Source organism: Lissotriton vulgaris, chromosome 8 (genome assembly GCF_964263255.1).
Source record: "Lissotriton vulgaris chromosome 8, aLisVul1.2, whole genome shotgun sequence".
Lineage (NCBI taxonomy): Eukaryota > Metazoa > Chordata > Amphibia > Caudata > Salamandridae > Lissotriton > Lissotriton vulgaris.
In genome coordinates, this window is record NC_141696.1 from 454,121,305 (window position 1) to 454,139,918 (window position 18,614).

At 42.9% G+C, this 18,614-nt stretch overlaps 1 protein-coding gene across 1 annotated transcript in view; it reads right to left on the minus strand.

Moving 5' to 3' along the window:
• Positions 1 to 4,063: 4,063 nt before the first annotated feature.
• The window catches only part of LOC147697172 (lysozyme g-like), an 82,058-nt gene continuing 67,507 nt past the window's right edge, over positions 4,064 to 18,614 (minus strand). Inside the window, exon 4 of the mRNA XM_086936114.1 lies at positions 4,064 to 4,194. Coding sequence (XP_086792240.1) covers positions 4,064 to 4,194 — 131 coding nt within the window. The remainder of the gene's footprint in view (positions 4,195 to 18,614) is intronic.

Sequence of the window (18,614 nt, forward strand, 5' to 3'; positions counted from 1 at the left end):
CATCTGTCTAAGCACCAAACTACGGTGCTTACAGCAATCACAATGCTGGTGTCAGCAGCGTCATGATTTTCCAGCGGAGTCTGGGGAGAAACAGCCTTTACATCGTGGTCACTAGACCGTGATGCCTTTACAACGCGGTTGTTACAATGAGAGCATTGTTACAACGTGATGCCATTACTATGCAAATCATTACATCGACTTGCAGTAGATGGCACTCTAACATAAGGAATATTGGGGCATATTATCAAGGGGGTTTATCTCTGCTTTTTTGGCTTTAAAAGCCAAGAAAGCGGAGATAAAATTATCTCCCTATTACCAAGCTGTCGCTAACACCAGTTAGCGACAGCTAGTAGGAGATAGCGACCATCTTGGGCCCCACTTTGCATGTCAGTGATATTTATCACTAATGAGATGCAAAGTGGGCGTGCCAAGATGTTAGAGACTGAAAACAGTCGCTAACATCGCTATCTCCTATTACCAACTTTTGGAGATATTCGCGCTAAGCAGGAATATCTCCAAAAGCTAACACCTGCCCTGAGCAGTTCTTAGCCATGTTATCCAATGGGAGGTGGATAACATGGCTAAGAGCATTTGCTCGATAATGCATGAATATCGCTGACTTTTCAGCGATATTCGTGCATTTCGGCCGTTTTTTATCGCATTTGCGATAAACCTTGTTAATAGCAAGGTTTATCTGCGATAAAAATCGCTGATGTGCGGCGATAATTTTTGTCTCTAAACAAGTTAGAGACAAAAATTATCGCTAGTTGTTGGTAATATGCCCCATTGTATTTTACTATTCCAACATCTTCCCTTCTGTTGCATAGGCTGATGTTTGAATAGTTAATTATACATTCCTAATGTTACAGTGCCATCTACTGCAAGTCCACATAATGACTTGCGTAGTAATGGCATCCAGTTGTAACTATGCAGTAGTTGTAACAACTGCGTTGCTGCCTACCAAGTAGTACAAGCACGCGTTATAATGTGCTACATTCGAGTCTGGGTCCTTCCTGTTTTCTGTGCTGTGTACAGAAGGACGAAGTAAAGGCGGTTGCCCGGAAGGTAAGGTACATTTTATTTTTTCTGCCTTTATTTCTTTTTTTTTAACCTCTACCTCGATGGCCCGCCACTACTTCCCCTTAGCAGCTGCTACTGCATGTCTTGGCTACATGAGGCGAGTTCTTAGCACGTAAGGTAGCCAACTTTTGTCTTCTTGTCTCTTTTTTCCAGGCACTGCATGCATCAAGCGGCTTGGGTTTTTTTCATAGGGAAAATGCCTTTCAGCCTCTTTTGTCTCTGTAAAGACTCTTTCTAGGAGTGGTAGTTTTGTACTAGTTGAAAATGCGCAGTGATCAACCTACCTTTGTCATGAGAATGACATTCAGCCAGTCACATGTTTTCTGCCTAAAGTGCAGTAAATTTGTTGGCTAAAAAATCAGGATAGGCTGAAATTCACTTTCATGTCATTGGACAAGTAGACAATGACCTAAGGGTAATACTAGTAATAATTAGAGAACTAGGAGGGCAGAGGGTAAGTTAAACAATAGAAAGGAAGAAAGACTCAGAACACATTTGCATATGAGACACTCAGCTGTAGCACGTTTTCAGAGACATAGGCCTGTCTAATGGCTGCTGCTGCCACAAATCCAGTGGTCTTTAGGAGGCACAGGAGCAGTGATTATCATCAATGTAGACCATACCTTTCTAGTCAACTTTCATAACTGAAATGGTAAGACTGTTGAGGTTCCACAAGGGCCCAAAAGTAGATTTTCCTTTGTAAAGTCTTCAGTTGGGCCTTGTTTGAACGCTGGGAGGCTAGGAGAGGGTCTCTAAAGACTATCTGGTTTGTGTGTGAAGGAGAACTCGGGTACCTTGGGAGATATAGGAATGTTTATCGACTAACTAGTGGAATCTGAGGGCATCTGATGGTGGGTATTTGCAGGTAAGCTGATAGTCTCTGAGATCTGCCTTGGGAAATGTAAAAACTGACTCGGGGTCAGAAGGAGAAAGAGCACCTCTGAGGGCCAGTCCAGTTGTGTCTGAAGATGACCTGGGAGCTAATGATGGCACGCTGGGTGTGTTTGAGGACCAACCAGTAGTGCTAGAAAACATGAAAGGGATATCACTGGATGGGATGAGGGTTTCTTTTCTACTAACTTCTTGTCTGTGATTGAAGGCTGAAAGTCTCTGAGAGAGAGCTAGCATGTTGCGTTAATTGACCAGCTTGACTATCTGAAGGCTGGCTGAGTGCCTTTTATGGTGGTAAAAGGGACTCTCAGGTCTATTTGATCTTAATGCAGAATTGACGAGTGCGATTGGTCTTTTGCTGTGGAACTCTGCATGCCGGCTCAAATTGTTCCAGGGTGGGATGGGGCCATCTAACATCAAGCCAAGGGTATCTGTGAGCCAGTCCTAACATCCAGCTTAGGTGGTTTGAGCATCTGCAGGGTATCCCTGGGAGAAAAGTGATAAAAGGGAATGAGAGGGAAAGGTGTTGTAAGGATTAGTCTTACAGTTTCTAGATTCATAGAACATGTCACTTATGAATAAATGCATCTTGCCACAGGCAGATGACTGTTGACAATGAAGGCCTTTTGCATGTCATCTTTGAATATGCAACTTTATATTAAAGATGTGCAGTATCTGTGCATGATTGGCCATTGCAGGTGATGTACATAGGAGACATTTGCAATTACCTAATCACTTAACATTTAATGAAAAGTGATAATATTGTCCATTAATAGTATAGAATACAAATACTCTAAGAGATGTTGGCAATTTAAAATATACATTGAACTGAAGTGTGCTTTTCACTTTCTTGTTCTTTATCCCTGTCGCTTATTTTGACTATCTTTCTCTCGCTGTCAGCCAGACAAACTCTCTGACTTTTTCTACTTCATGCTCCAAACAGATCAGGGATAATGACTCTATAGGAGCTATTTTGGAGTGTGAGAATTGGTCACCACAATTGATCCAACCCCTGATTATGGTCTTAAGGTGCCCTGATATCCCATGTGCCCAAAAGCACCAAAACATTTCATATAATTCGCCCTATTCCCAGCAAATGCTAGCCAACCCCTGTGGGTTTTGAGAGGGCGTTGTATATGAAGGATTTCTGAATGACTTTCATGGAGAGTATAGTACTGCCTGTATGATTAATTCAAAATTATTAAATTTTCTTATTGTATTTTTAAGTAAACCAAGAATCTCTTGTCCTTTTCCGAAAGGGCCTTAAAACTCTGCTCTTCACTGAAGCCTACTCCTAGATTTCTATACCCTATACTTTTATATATGTACCTGGCTATTTTCCATCATCTGTGCCTTGACGCCTTCGGGCAAAGTTGCGCATTATAAATCCTCACTCAATCAATCAATCATGTATTTAAGTGACTCTAATTTCTCCCTGTACCACAATTGGAAGTGTTGCGAACCATGCATTTTACAATTAAAATATGCATGAATATGAAACGGAGGAAGGAATTGTGGAAAGTCAAAAGAGCTAAATAAATGCCACTTTCAAAGTTTTCAAAGAAACCGTGTCAGTGGTGGCTCACACGTGGGGGTTATCATTGTGGAAAAGTCTTTCTCAATGCGCTTTTTTTTATCTTCAGATAATCCTTTTTCTTATTGCTCCTTTGTGGATAACCAGTTCCAGGGTATGATTGAAAGATAATGTATTCCAGTAAATCGTCTGAATCACTGCAAACAATTCTGCTCAAAACGTGTTTGTTAAAAATAAATATTGAGGTTAGATTGCAGAGTGAGAATTCTAAGCATGTCGCAGGATGTTAACTTTTTCTGTAGCCATTATTTAAAATAACTTTCTGACATAGCTGAAACCTTGAGATAGCATTGAATTCAATGTGTCCACAACGTCAATAATGCAGCTAGAATGTTTATTAGTGGAGAGAGTTAATAATTAAAGATGACATTGTCTAGTATTTTATTCATCATAAGTATGACTATTAGATGGAATTCTGAAAAAATATTTCTCAAAACATTTTTATGTAAAAGAGTCATGCTGTATAGATTTGGAAAGGAAGGTGATCCACATAAATACTTAATATCCATGTTGTTTAAAATATTGGGCGCGAGCCACTATATCATTAGCATAGTCTTTGTGAATTGTATTATGGTCCACATCTGTGCTTGTGACGTATCCAGCGCCAACATTATATGCAGCAATTCCACCTACAATTAAAAGCAAATGAAACACAAAGAAATAAACTTAATTAATGTTCCGCAAATGTGTTGAACAAATACAAAATATTTTTTACATTCATTAAATAATGCACCTGTTACAGAGTGCAGGCTGCTCTGTGTCTTGTATAGGTCACACAGGGGGAGAGCGACCTTTCCTCCAATGTTGCTGAGACAGTATTGACTAGCCACAGTTTATGGAGAAAAGTCTTGTACTTTCTCCTGATCTTATTCTTTACCTTAGAAGAAAGGGGCATGAACCATGTACTGCTTGGCCATGGTGGCATCCAGAGTGCGAGTGGGCATGCCATTGTCATCCAAGGCTGACCCCCCACCGCTGGTTAACTTTCTCCTCATATCCCTTTTGCCTTTCATTTCCAAGCTCACCAAAACACGGTACATTTGCAACTGTGCACGTTTATTCAAGAGTGTGGCCTACTAGATGCTGCCCAAGCAGGTCTGCACAAGGGGTTACGGCCATTCTGGCCTTTCTCTTTTCTTCATAACCTCAGACTGATTCTGGGCAATAGCAGTGCTTCCGCCCTGGTCCTTTTAGACCTTTCTGGTGCAACCAGACGGTCTCTCCATTCTCTCAATCATCTATGGAGATTGTGGTGGGAGAACGTGTTGTGGAACATATGAGCTTGTTTTTTACTGATTGCACCCTTCGGCAAAATGATGATTGATCCCTTCCTCAGAATCTACAGCTATGCAGATGACATGCGGCTACTCTCTAGGTTTAACAACTCATTTGAATTTTAGGAAGCCTTTCAAAACATAATGCTTTATATCCGTGATTGGATAAACAGCAATCATTTAAAGTTAAATTCTGTTAAAGCTGAAATTGTCTTTACCAAAAATAAGTATGATTTTTGGAGTACCTTATTTTGGCCGCCAGTGATGGAAGTGGACCCACAGCCAAAGAAATCAGTAAAGAGTCTTGGGGTCCTCATTCATGAGGATCTCACTATGAAGCCCCAGCTAGGAGTGGTCACTTCTTCCTGTTTCTTGCAAAATTGAATAATCAAGAAAATCAGGAAACTCCTTACCTTTGAGGCCTTTGTCCCCATAGTCATTGCCCGGGTCGTCTCTAGGATAGACTACGCAAACTCTCTCTACCTGGGCCTTCCAAAATGCCTCAATCGCAGACTCCAAATGGTTAAGAACCAGGCAGCCAGGTTAATTTTCTATCAGCCCAGACACTGTCATATTACCTTTCTGCTGAGAAAATGACACTGACTTCCTGTAGAACAAAGGACCGTCTTCAAGACGGGCTGCATCATTTTTAAATCCCTTCACGGATGAAACCCAGCATTCATATCAGCCCGAATTCAAAAATACATTCCTAACCATAACCAAGATCCATCCACATGAACCTTCTCACAATTGCCAAATTCAAAAAGAAGAAAATGGGAGGTTCCAGATTTTCTGTTTTGTCCTCTCACATTTGTCACTCCCTACCCCCTGTAATATGAGATACAACTAGCTACATGAGATTCAGGCAATTACTAAAAACATGGCTTTTTAAACAAGCATATGACTAATTCCTGTGAGTAGTTCTCAGTACTTCCTTTATCCAAGTACCAAGAAACCGTCCTGGTGTATGTGTGCTCAACAAATTCTAGTAACATATCATAAAATAAGAGGGTATGGCATTCGGAAAGAATGTAGGTGACTGAATGCCCTGCTTGGTCCTCTATGCCATTTCTCCTCACTTATTGCAATACCCTCACAGTGCCAACAGGTGTCTCTCCACTGTTTATGTAAATGGTTTTAAGGGAGACATGCATGTATATGATTACACATGGGTTTCCACTCAAAATGGAGACTATATTTCGAGCCTTAACTTGGCCTGTATGTTGGTTAAATATGATGTTGCATTGGACATTCACATTGAAATTCCACATGATCTCAGGCCCACATCCCTCTCTCTGATGGTCAAAGATAGTACTTGTTTCAGTGACCTTTTTTTAACAAAAGGGTCTTTGATGTATCAGGCTTGCCTTGTTCAAAACCTGTGAGATAGCCGGGGAGACAAGGTGTTACAAGAGTTTTTCTGCAGTGAAATGGCTCACTCTGTCTTGACCATATCTATTCTAATGGCACTCTGAAGACTAGAGACCACTATGCCAACGATTTTAAGTTGAGACCGAAAGACCTCTACCAAATCATACAACTCCTACACTGGGCTAGACACTCTAGAGCAGACGTCTTCAAACTTTTGTAGGCTGAGTCCCCCAAGCTGAATTTTTTTTAGAAGTCGGGACCCCCCACCATCTGACAGAAATTTCTGGACCCTGGTACTCTACATATTCGACTGCCACCCACATATCCCGACCCATATTCGGCAAATAAGGTTCAACACAATAAGAGTGTTTAGTAAACTGTAGGATTGTGCGTGGGTGTGGTTAAATGACAGAGGCTTTTTACACAGCCCAAGAACTATTTTCCAAGATAAAATGTGTGCAAATTGTTTTTACTAGGAAGCCTTATTTTATACAAGACATGTATTGATATTAACACCCCCAACATTACTGTGAAAGGTGTGCCTATTTTTCGCCACAGAGACGGTTAATCTGTGGATGGATTTGTGCTACTGCCATGCTCAGGCTGTTCTCCACATACACTAAATTTACAGCAAATAATATCTGTGAAATCCTCCAATTTCTCATTAGTGAGGCCCCGTTTTGATCTAAAAAAAACTTTTTATGGTTGTTTCATGAAACAAACACATTTCTCTGCAAATAGTAATAGACTCTCCCACATCAATCACATTCAAAAGAAATGATAAAACGGTATTCACAAGAATCTGTTTGGGAATTATTCCAGGCCATCAGGGTAAAAACAACAGAGCTGTCTCTATGAAGGAGCCACCTGAAAGGTTTGATTGCAGTGCATGTAAATGTGTACTTTTGTACTTTAGGACAAAAACTTCAAGGGGGGCTAACACTCTCAGCAAGGGATGGCCATAGCACTGGTCGCTTACAGTGGAGTAGTATTTTTGGCACCCCCTCTCCCATTTCCTCCTCCATGATTTCCCTCACCACCACTCAACAACAGTGCACCTCATTCTCTATAGCACCTTTCTGACCAACATTTCATTTTTTTATAGCACTGCTAATAGTTTACTCAGACTTTGTAGCAGGCACCTTATCCCTCTGTGCTGTGTGGGTGGCAGGAGTGAACATGTGAATACACATTGAGCAAAGCATCAGTGTGAGAGTGAGGTGAGAGGAGTGACTGCACGGTGAGTGAGGTGATCATATAATTTGGGTGCGGATGTAAGTGCAGAGGGGGATGAATGAATGTATGGTTAGTGATGGGCTTGCTTGAGTGAAATTGCAGATTGAGCAGTGTAGGAGACAGGTGAGTGAAGTGTCACATGAGTGCAAGTTGAGTAGTGTGCTCGTGTGACTGCGGGGTGAGGTACAAGGCGAACAGCGCAAGTGCATTGTGAGTGCAGAGTGGTCACTGAGTGCAGGTTGAGCTGGTGAATGCTGTGAGTGAATGGTAATCAATGTGAGGTCATTGTGATCGCTGTGAGTGAATGGTGAGTGTGAAAGTGAAGGGTAAGAATGAGGAGCGAGTTGTCTGAATTCTGGGTGCATTCCCAGACACTTGAGGGAACTCAGTATGTTATTGATAGCGGTGAAGGGTTTCAGATACAAGTTAAATTATTGCTATTATGGCATTAACCAGGGATTGAGGGTAGAGGAAATGAATAATGTGCTGATCTTGCAACAAACTTTCAGTTTTATGATTTGGCTTGCCAGCTCATTTTTTTGATGTCCCAGGCGGTACACAAATAAGCAGTCACCTAAAGCTATATTTTCAGTACTTATCTGTGCATACTCTGAACAGCAAATATAAATAGAAAGCACTTTTAATTTTGTTCCAGGGCTGCCTGAATGATCCTTGACTAATAATTAAAGGGAAAAAAGACAGAAAAGTAACATTACAAATGAATACAGACGTCTTTATCTCTAACACTGTATTTAGTGTCAAGACAAGTAATTTGCTGGCTCTTTCAACCAAACATGGCGTTTTCTTTTGGTAACTCGAAGCCATTTTAGCCCTGTGGATGTTGTGCTTCTGCCTGTGTAATTTTAACAGAAACATGGTCACCTTTCTAGGAACAGGAGGGGGCTAAATTACTTGGTCTGAAATGATTCAGCTGTAGTGAGAGGCAAGGAGTCTTCCCTGCTATGAAACCAAACAGGAAGGAACAGACAGTCCACAGTGGACTGTCTATTCGCTCACTTTTGGTTTTAGCAAAGGAAACTCCTTGCCTCCCACTTCAGCTAAAGCATTAAGGAATTACCTAGCTCATTGGAAAAGAGATTGTTTAGGCAGTTTGAGCAAGGGCTCTGTTCTGGAAGGTTATTTCTCCTTTGTGACTTGTGGAGTTTTATCAGAATCAATGTTTGCTGTGCTTAGAGAACGACAGAGGCACCTCCTGCAATTGTGTTTTATTATAAATTTGTAAAATTCTTCCTGCATGCTGTTGACAAATTGTTATGCTGTGCTCAGACAGTGATAAGTTGTTGCTGTTTTTATATGTTTTCCAGAAAAAAAGATCTCTAAAGCTTGTGTCTCATTGCAGGTTACTATGCAAAGACAATATACCGGAATGTACATCAGTGACACATATCTGGTGTTTGAAATTATTATTTTACATTCAGTGCCGTAATTGCTTTGGTTGTGCCCACATGTTGTGACGTTTTACTACACACCTTTGCCAGTCTAACATCTGGAAGATGATTACACTGCTTTAGGACGATTAGAATTAGAAAAGGAGCACGTCATGCCCCATCGATTAACCCTCCCCCCCTCCCTCCAGCCCTCCATTACTGCCAAACCCCTGGCCATCCCGCTTCCACCCCTCTTCCAAAAAGCCCTCTTATTTCTATGTAGATTTTATTTCAGAAACGTCCTTCATAGCCAGGCAACGTCAGGAATCGAAGAAGAAAAGGCAGCAAGCAGCGGAATGCAGGAACTTTAGGCATGCACATTTCACGGTACTTCCAGCAATCTCTGCTGCAGGCCCATCATTGGTGGAACGTCAGTGGTGACGTTCCTACCTGCTGATTAGCTGCTGCTGCTCGAGTATTCCTTTCAAAAGCCCCCATTTTAAATGGGTGACAACTTGCGATCATCGGACATTACAATTCAAACAAAGGGAACATTTTAGAGAGTGGTGCACGCCCCCCCTGGGATGGTATTGTGCCCCCCCAGTGGGGCGCGCCCCACAGATTGAAGAACTCTGCTCTAGAGGGAGAGAATCTGGCGAAGGGAGAAGACGGGAGTGGTGGATATGATCACAGATAGGGACACTAGCAAACCCTTCTTGCATCTTTATCACTCCCTAGACAGATCTACTGACCTAACACAATTAACGTACACAGGACAATGGTCAACGGACCTTGCCCTCAAATTTTCCAAGGCTAACAGGATCCAAATCTGTCGCAGAGAGAAGACATTCTCCCTATGTCTCTAACACAGGGCACATGTTTTCAAATTAATGTTACAGTTGTATCTGACCCCAGTTTGTCTGGAGGTCATGTGTACCGATCCTGACAGTTGCTCTATGGTTTTTGATTCATGAGGACTTCTATCCGCATGTGGTCGCAATGCTGAAAAATCCAGCCATTTTGGGGCCAAAGTTAGGAACTCATAAAGGGAATCACAAACATTGAGCTACCTTGATTGCCACAAATACCTATCTTAGGCCATATGGAGGTGAAAAAACTTCACCCGCTATCTTGAGCTGAGAAAATTTAAATAGCCTCACCCTTATTTGCAGCCCGCCTAGTGATAGCCTAGAAATTGTACAACTCTTCTTTACCAACAATAAACTAGTGGTGAAGGGATGGACAATATATGCAATGGAGTGCCTCACAGCCACCCTGAGAGATACATTGCCCAAATTTGACAAGATATGGTCCCTGTTTCACACCTAAATCACAAGGGGATAGGGCAATACTACAACTACCAGAACTGATTAGCTGGGTTGAGGCATTAGAAACAAATACTCTAAAAGACTCAGACTAAAGAACAGAGTGTGTTAAATTATTAAGGATGTGCTCCCTTACTGGTTCTTGTACAGTCCTGTATAATCATGCACACTACTTCCATGAAGCCAGCCTTCCAGAGCCTTAATAGCGCTGTCTACAAAACCTACTCAGTCTTGGGTGTGTGCCTTCTGAGTGTCCCTAAACTGAACCCTGTACTGTTCGGAGGTTAAACCAAAACCATCTATGAGGCCACTCTTCAAGACTGAGTAATTATGTGCATCTTCCTCCCAAAAAGGGAGATGTTTGTCTCGACCTTTGTTTGCAAAGGTGAGCCAAAGGATAGCTGCATGCTGCCCTTGAGGGCCCTCTCTAAAGTAGTGATCCATTTATGGATATCATCCCTTTCCTGGTAAGGAGGAACTACCCTGCCCAGGTTCTTAGTGTAAAAGGAGAGTTCTGTGAGCTTAGGTTCGCTAGTGTTGACACCATGGGATCCTAATCCCAAATTGTTCCTAGCCCTCTGAACTTCCAGGATCTCCTTATCAAATGCCAAGTGTTCCTTCTTGATTCTGAGCTTGGCTCTCTCAAGTTTGAACAGGTGGTATTCCCTCTATAAGAAGTCCTCTCTCCTGCTCGAGATGGAGGTCCCTATTAAGTGCTTAGAGAAGGTTGAATTGACAGAGGAGGACCTGGACCTGCCCTGGACTCTTTGCACCCTCCCAGGAGACATAAAGTGGGACCTAACTGTAGGGACTCCCTCTTTACCTTGTGTACTATTCCCTGGGGGATTATAGTTTACAAGTGTGGGGTCTTTAGATACCTCCAGGTCAAGCTCAGAATGGGGGTCACTGGGGTGAGACACCCCTGACTCTTCTTCTTGAGACCCACCACCCATACTCACATTGTCCTGCCCTTCGGACCTATCAGGACTCTGTAGGTCATCCTGCAGGAGCGGCTCTAAGTGTTGCTGTGTGTTAGGGTTGCTAACTGTCTTTATTCTTCGGATGCAGGCGGGGTCCTAAGGTCCTGAAACTTAAGACCAATGTATCTAGAGGGCAGGGCCTTACTGGATCCACCAATTAAAGACATGATAACTAGGTATAATGATGTGTTGCACCTACCTACCCTAGTGAAAACTAAACTTCTGAAGATTGGAGAAAGGGTTGTGCTAGACCCTTAATTACCAATCCAAAACATTCAGTTGAACTTACTAAAGCACAAAAGTATACCATGTGCTCAGCTAGTGATGTTTTTTTCATGTAACCCTCATCTAGATTAAATGGCAAAACAGTGCAGGAATTACTCACACTGCTGCCACAAATGTAGGAGGCTGGCTTTGCATATGGTGCACACTTATCTAAGTGTTGCACCTTGCACTAATCCAGACAACCCCTGTGGTGATTTTAGTGGTTTTTTAATGCTCTCAAATTGGTAGCTATTGAGAGCAGCCTTCAGGCTTATCTTGAAGGAGCATAAAGCTGCTTGTTTTACCAGTTTAATCAATAGTGTGTGTTAAATCAAAAAAGAACTGCAAAATGTTTATATAAAAATACTTCAATTTATTGCACAACACTTACTAACACATTGTATATCTCCTACCTGGAGATATCAACCCAATACTCAAAAATACCTCAAATGTATTTAGGCAATTAGCAGAAAAGACAGTGGTCTCAAGAGGGAGACCAAACCATATAATAAGAAAGTGGAATGCAAACTGCAACTGGGGATGGGCCTTGGACCAACAGACCCAGAGAAGTCAGGGACACAAGGAACTACCCAAGGTAAGTTTCCAGGAACCCCACAGAGGCTGTGTGCAGAGTGGAAACACAGCCATATGTCCAATAGAAGATGAAGGACCCTTCCCAGAAAACCCCGAAGAATTGAGTTTGAGGACGGAAGGTTGGAAGGCCATTCCACCTTTGGATTTCCCGGGAACCAGGTTACCTAACCCAGGCAAACCATGTGCATTGAGGCGAAGAGGAATCAAAAACCTCCCTAGACGACGATGGTAGACTTGGAAGAAAATGCCTTTGTAGAAGAAGGTGAAAAAGTATGGTGGAATCCAAGGGAATATTTGGAACTGAAGAACCTGAAAGCAGAGGGGACAGAGTTTATGCCACTCAGAGGTGACCAGGAGGCACATTGCTGTGCACAAGCTGTCCCATGTTGGAGGTCAGATACTAAGTGGTTGGTGTCTGGGGGGGTACCAAGGACCCTTCCCAGATGACCCTGAAGAATTGAGTTTGAGGACGGAAGGTTAGAAAGCCATCCCACCTTTGGATTTCCCGGGAACCAGGTTACCTAACCCAGGGAAACCATGTGCATTGGGGAGAAGAGCAATCAAAAACCTCCCTAGACGACAATGGAAGACTTGGAAGAAAATGCCTTTGGAGAAGAGGGTGAAAAAGTATGGTGGAATCCAAGGGAGGATTCTGGAATTGAAGAACCTGCAAGCAGAGGGGACAGAGTCTATGCCACTCAGAGGTGACCAGGAGGCACATTGCTGTGCACAAGCTGTCCCATGTTGGAGGTCAGTTACTAAGTGGTTGGTGTCTGGCGGGGTACCAAGAAGCCTTGGTAGCCACAACTGGTGTGTAGAATGAAGAAGGAGCAATGTTGGGACCAGTAAGGTCCTAGGGACTCACCAACAGTGAAAGGAGGACTGAGAAAGCAGGGGATCCCACCTAAGCAGTAGAAGACATTCAGGTTAACCCAAAGGCCAAATTCGCAGGAGTCGCAAGAGGACCTTGAGCAGCTCACCAAGGAGTAAGCTCCACGGTGTAGAGCAGGGGTCTCCAAACCGATCCTGGAGGGCCGGATCCATGCCAGATTTTTAAAATTACTACATGTATCTCAATGGGGATATCCCAAAAATCTGGAATGAATCCGGCCCTCCAGGACCGGTTTGGAGACCCCTGGTGTAGAGGATGTTGTGAGGACAATGATCTTGGAAGGAAGAGATACCGTAGGCTGGAGGTTCTTGTAGCCCGAAGATCTCTGAAGTGCAGAGCCAGCAAGCCTTGGCAACGGCAAGTTGACGTGGTGCACAGGGTTTTGGTCCCAGTGGTTCCGACAAGGGATTCTGTCCTATAATTTGCAGAGCGGACAGGTTAGATTCGAGGGAATTGCAGAACCACCACCTGTGTTGCTGAGCCTCAGTATGTCCATAGGACAGTAGCAGCAGATTGGTTTGCGTTGTTAAGGTGGCTGTAGATGCAGGGGAGTAACTTCTTCACTCCAAGGGAGATTTCTTTGGGTGTCCTTGATGCCCACAAGTCCTTCGAAGAACTTGGATAAAGCACATACACAGACGAGAAAGAAGACTTGAAGAACAGTGAGACCAGGAGCAGCAGGAGTCTTTCTTCCAGTCAAAATCCAATGAAGTCCAAGTGTCTAGCATGAAAGGAGGGCACATCTGGCACATCTGGCACATCTGGTGGTGCTGGCAAGTGCCCCCACCCCAGCCCCATTCAATAACTCCAGTCTGGGAGGTGGTCACACCTCCCTGTGACAGGAAACCTATTGTTCTAACTTCCCTTGCTCAAGCTTGGCTCAGCAGCAGGAGGGCAGAATCATATCTGTGGTCGGCAGCAATGCTCGCTTGCTGGCAGACCCTGAAAGGCTGTGACCATGAGTACATGGGGATACTCAAGAGTGCCCCCAGTACATGGGATCATACTTCTAACACTGAAATCAGTTTTGGGGTATGATTCCAATATGTTTGATACCAAACATGACCAGGTTCAGTGCAGCCACTATATAGTTAGACATCTCGTAATGACTGATGTCCATATATGTATTAAAATGGCAGACCTCACTTACAAAGCCTGGAGAATCAACTCAGAGGATTGTAGGGATGTCCTGCTAATGCATTGGTACCCTCACACTTATAACCTAGCACCCTGCCTTCTGAACTGGTGACTTAGGGGTGAATTATAGGTTTTAAGTGTGGTGATCTCAGAAATAAAGAAACCTGTATCTGTTGTGAGAGATGCAAGCACCAACTCACACAAGCTGTAATGACAGGCATGTAGTCACAGTTTGAGTGGACTCCCATGGGCGGCACATTACATGCTGCAGCCTATGGTAGACCCCTGGTATACCTATGCTCTAAGTACCTTAGTTACCATATACTAGGAACTTACAAGTGTGAACCAGAAGCTAATTGTGGATGTGCAAACGTACTTGCCATTGTCAATTTAGGGAGAAAGCACAGAAACTGGGGTCCTGATTAGCAGGATCCCTGTCACACAAGGTAAAAACCACACTGACACCTGGAAAAAACTATGCTAGAAGTATCCTACCTTCCTACAACGTCCCACCATTTACAGTCCTATATGCCCTCCTGTGAATATAAGTGTAAGCCAGATGCGACATAATTGATATATTGAAATGGCTGTTGAAATGTTTAAACTTTTTCAAAAACGAGTTCCCCGCAGTGATTCAAATACCATTTAGCTACGTGAGAGAACCTAAACTTTCTATCCTTTAATATGAATATTTCCGGGAATTAAAGCCACGTTCCTATGCAGCGGAAGATGGTATTTAGCTGTCTATTGTTATTAAAGTTTTGTGTATAATATTCTTTGCCTCTCTCCAAAAATAAAAATATTATGGTTCAGACAAACAGCCTCAATTATGAGTTTAGGCCTTGAATGAGTGTGCTAGGGGTTACACCAAAGCAGCAGAGTATTTTAATACAGGTGTTGAAAGGGAGAAAAAGGGGCAGGAAAAGGAAGGCTTCTGGTATTTGGCTTATTGTGAGAGTTCTTCAAAGATTAATTTTGAGCACATACAGTTGATAGCTAAGCAGAGAGTGATTCAATACCTCAAGCTCTGAGCACATTCAAAAAAAGTCATGTAAATACGGAACAATGCTTTTTATGGAAGTGTGAGCAGGTTTGGCTAGTTTGTGACTAGTCACCCCTCAACAACCTAACCTGAGTTCTTTCACCAGACAGATGAGGTCCCTAACCCTTTTTTAACCAATGATTAACTTTATAGCATATTCCTGGTAATTTGCCTTTTTAGAAGAGGGTGCGATTAAGAAGCATTGCATTCAATGCTTTCTTTACAAGCCAGCAACTTATTTGTTTTGTTCAGTGCCAAGCAGAACAACCAGGCACATGAACATCACACGCCGGTACACATGAATAGCACAAAATGAGTAGTAATATACATCTTTAGGCTTCACACCCTACTGCGCTAAAGTAAGATATAAGAGCAATCAAATGTGCCTGCAGCTCTTTGTTTAATTTTCAGGTTAGTTCTCCAGGTTTCAGTGGTTTAATGTGTAAGGGTAAATCATTTCCTGTTAACTGTTAACTGCAGGGACTGTGCAGATTACTTGAATGCAAGAATCTTGTTTTTGAGCTTCAACTTCCGGGGAGTGGCGAGGACAAGGATTTAAGTCTTACTTTTGCAGGACTTTGTAGATTAAGTAACCAAAATACAGTTAAGCAATGTGAAGTAAATAGAAATTACAATTTAAGCAAAAGCTTTTAGAAAAAGAACAGAAATTCTCATTTTTTACATCAAGCTATTGCTGAAGTTTTGTTTATATCAAATGTGTTGCATTACTATTATTAGGGATTGAAATGTGTTTATAAGACATTAAAACCCATAGACATTATTAAAATATACAATTAGCATCACAAATATTTCAATGAAACAGAAAAGGGCAGAAAAAGACAAACAATATTCACCCGGGGACCCGGGGACTTCAGCCCCCAAGCACCACTGTGGCTGCACGCCACCAACGCAATATGCCAGAAGATGCTTGAAAACAACATAGGGACCCCGCAGCGTGGGAGCCCATGTCTTGTCTTCCGCTGCTGCCACCTGGGGACCAGGGGACTTCAGCCCCCAAGCACCACTACGTCTGCATGCCGCAATGCGATGCGCCAGCAGGTGCTTGAAAACAATGTAGATCCCCGTAAACATGGGACGCGCGTGGGCGAAGCACGGGCCAAGGGTGGGCCCCTCCACCTCCATCGGAGCACAGAGGAGGCTGGGCTGGGCCTACCCTCTTGGTTGGTTCTCTCTTCTTTGACTTTGAGATATCTGGTGTTGTAATTCAGCCTCACGAGGACCTTTAGATTCCTGTCTAGTAATGTTGTTTTTCATTTATTTAGCAGCATGTAGTCTTTGCAGCTATCAACGGGAATCCTGGCTCCACTTGCAGTGCTGCTGTCTTAAACTGGCTAGCGAGCGGCACCAGCTGGTTGTTCCTATCTGCAGGTCTCATGCCCTAGTACGATGTAGAGAAGTCTCAGACCTGTGTTTTTCTGCTAAAACACCTCAAATAGCCGCACGGCTAGGGAAATTCATAGAAGCAATCCGGGCAGCCTTGTCACAGAAAACTGAGTCACTAAAACAAAACCAGTCAGGCTTCAAGCAAGAGAGTCTATAACAATACTCTCCACAAAGCTTTATGTACTTGCACTTTACTGCTATTTTTTGATAATCGTTTTTAATGTTTTAAACTTCTCTACAGTTTGTAGCAAGTTGCCTGAGATTTTAACTGTTCTTTTTTTTTCTTTTTTCTTCTTTTCTTCTTCTTTTTTTCTCTTCTTTGGAAGTTTTTTTTGTAAAAATAGTATATTGTAACGATTTTAAGTAATTGAACAATAAAGCTTAATACCACCCTTATTCTTTTTTGTTATCACTGGTCTAAAATTTTCTCTAGAGTGTCTGCGATCCTTTGAAAAATGGCTAAATGAAAGCAAATGGGTGATAGTGTTGCGTGTTTATCTAGGTTCCTGATCGATACTGTGACCTTATGCCCCTATTCGGCTATAAATCCATTTATTCCCTATATTGGCATAACCGTTCAAGTGCGATTTTCTGAAAAGTCATCTCTGGCCTCACACGAACAGAGCCACATTCCAGCATAGTTCTCTTTGCCACTTCCTTTGCGACCAATTAGTGCAATGACAGAGCAGTAGTCACTATCTGATATTCCTAGATAACACTCCGAGTTCTTCAACAAGATAAAAACTCAGCAAACCTGGAAATCCCCGCTTGCTGTGTTTTGATTAGTAATGGAACTCTAATGAGCAACTGATAACTATCACTTCCTAGTGACATCTTTAATTGACGTCTTTTGTCCAGCAAACTTGCGTCAAACCCGGCACCTGTCAGGTATAAATATTACCAACGTTGCCTTAAGCAATGCGAGCTACTGTTGCTGATGCCAGCTGCCTGCAAGACCCCGCGTTGGTAAATCTAGCACTCTGTCGCTGCAGCCTGCTGTCCCTGTGGTGGTGAAGCTGCTGATACCATTATCGCTGCTAAAGCGCGAACTATGGTGCAGTACGCTTAAGGAGCTGAACAGCCGTCCTCTGCGAAGACATCCAGCAGATTTCAGCTGCCCGCGGACGCTGTCCCCCCTCCTTCCTCGACGCGCTGAAGAGAAGCCGCTGCCTTTCTCGTGCAGAGAAATCCAGCTCCGGCGTTTTCGGTCTACCCTCGCGGGTGACTGGGATATCGAGAGAGACCCCTGAAGGAGATACCAATCCTCCATCATTCTATTCAGAGGTATGGTGTTGACTAAACCCTTAGATGAGAATTCTTGAAACAAACCTTGGCAAAACCAACTTAATTTAAAGCTACTTACTTACTCCCCTTTTCACGTGTTAGGCTTAGGTCAGGCACACTGGGGTAGGCATAGTTAGAAGCACCAGTTGAGTATGTTAGCCTAATGTATATATGACTGTATATATGTTTTATTACTTTTAAACCATTGTATGGCTAAGAAACCATATCAATGCTTTTACAGTTCTATTTCGCAATACTTATCTTACTGTACGTACTTTTTATAATAACAATCATTGCAATTGTGGCAATACATTTCTCTTGTACGAGAAGAAAGACGGTTCAATAAATGTTAACCCTTTATTAACAAACGCCCGTCTCTCTATTCTCTACATCTCGTGAAAGTAAACTGCACTAGACTGACTGAGTGAAATACATGTCTATTGTTTCACACGACCCTAGAGATTGACTCTTGATCTGAGGAGCAAAGTTGTCATGTTGCACAGTTGTTGGAAAGCTGAATCCCTTCTTGTCTGTGCCAAGGAAGCTGATCACTTCCTATGCAGAGAAGAAAGTTTCCAGTGACCTCTGAGCTAGTTGGTAACACAACCCAATTAAGTTTAGCATAGTCAGTGGAGGCCTGGAATACCCGCAGTTCCACGTCGATACTACTGTTTATGTTATTCCAATGCGCAGGGCCTAGTGGGAAACTAGGAACTACACTACATGGCGCCCAACGTTTGGTAAGGCGATAAACTAACGCAAGACAGTTAGAGTAACTCAGTCGTGCATATTTCACACAGACCCCTTTCTCCCGTAAATACTCCAATAGACGTCTGGAGTGGGTGAAAGGTTAAAATC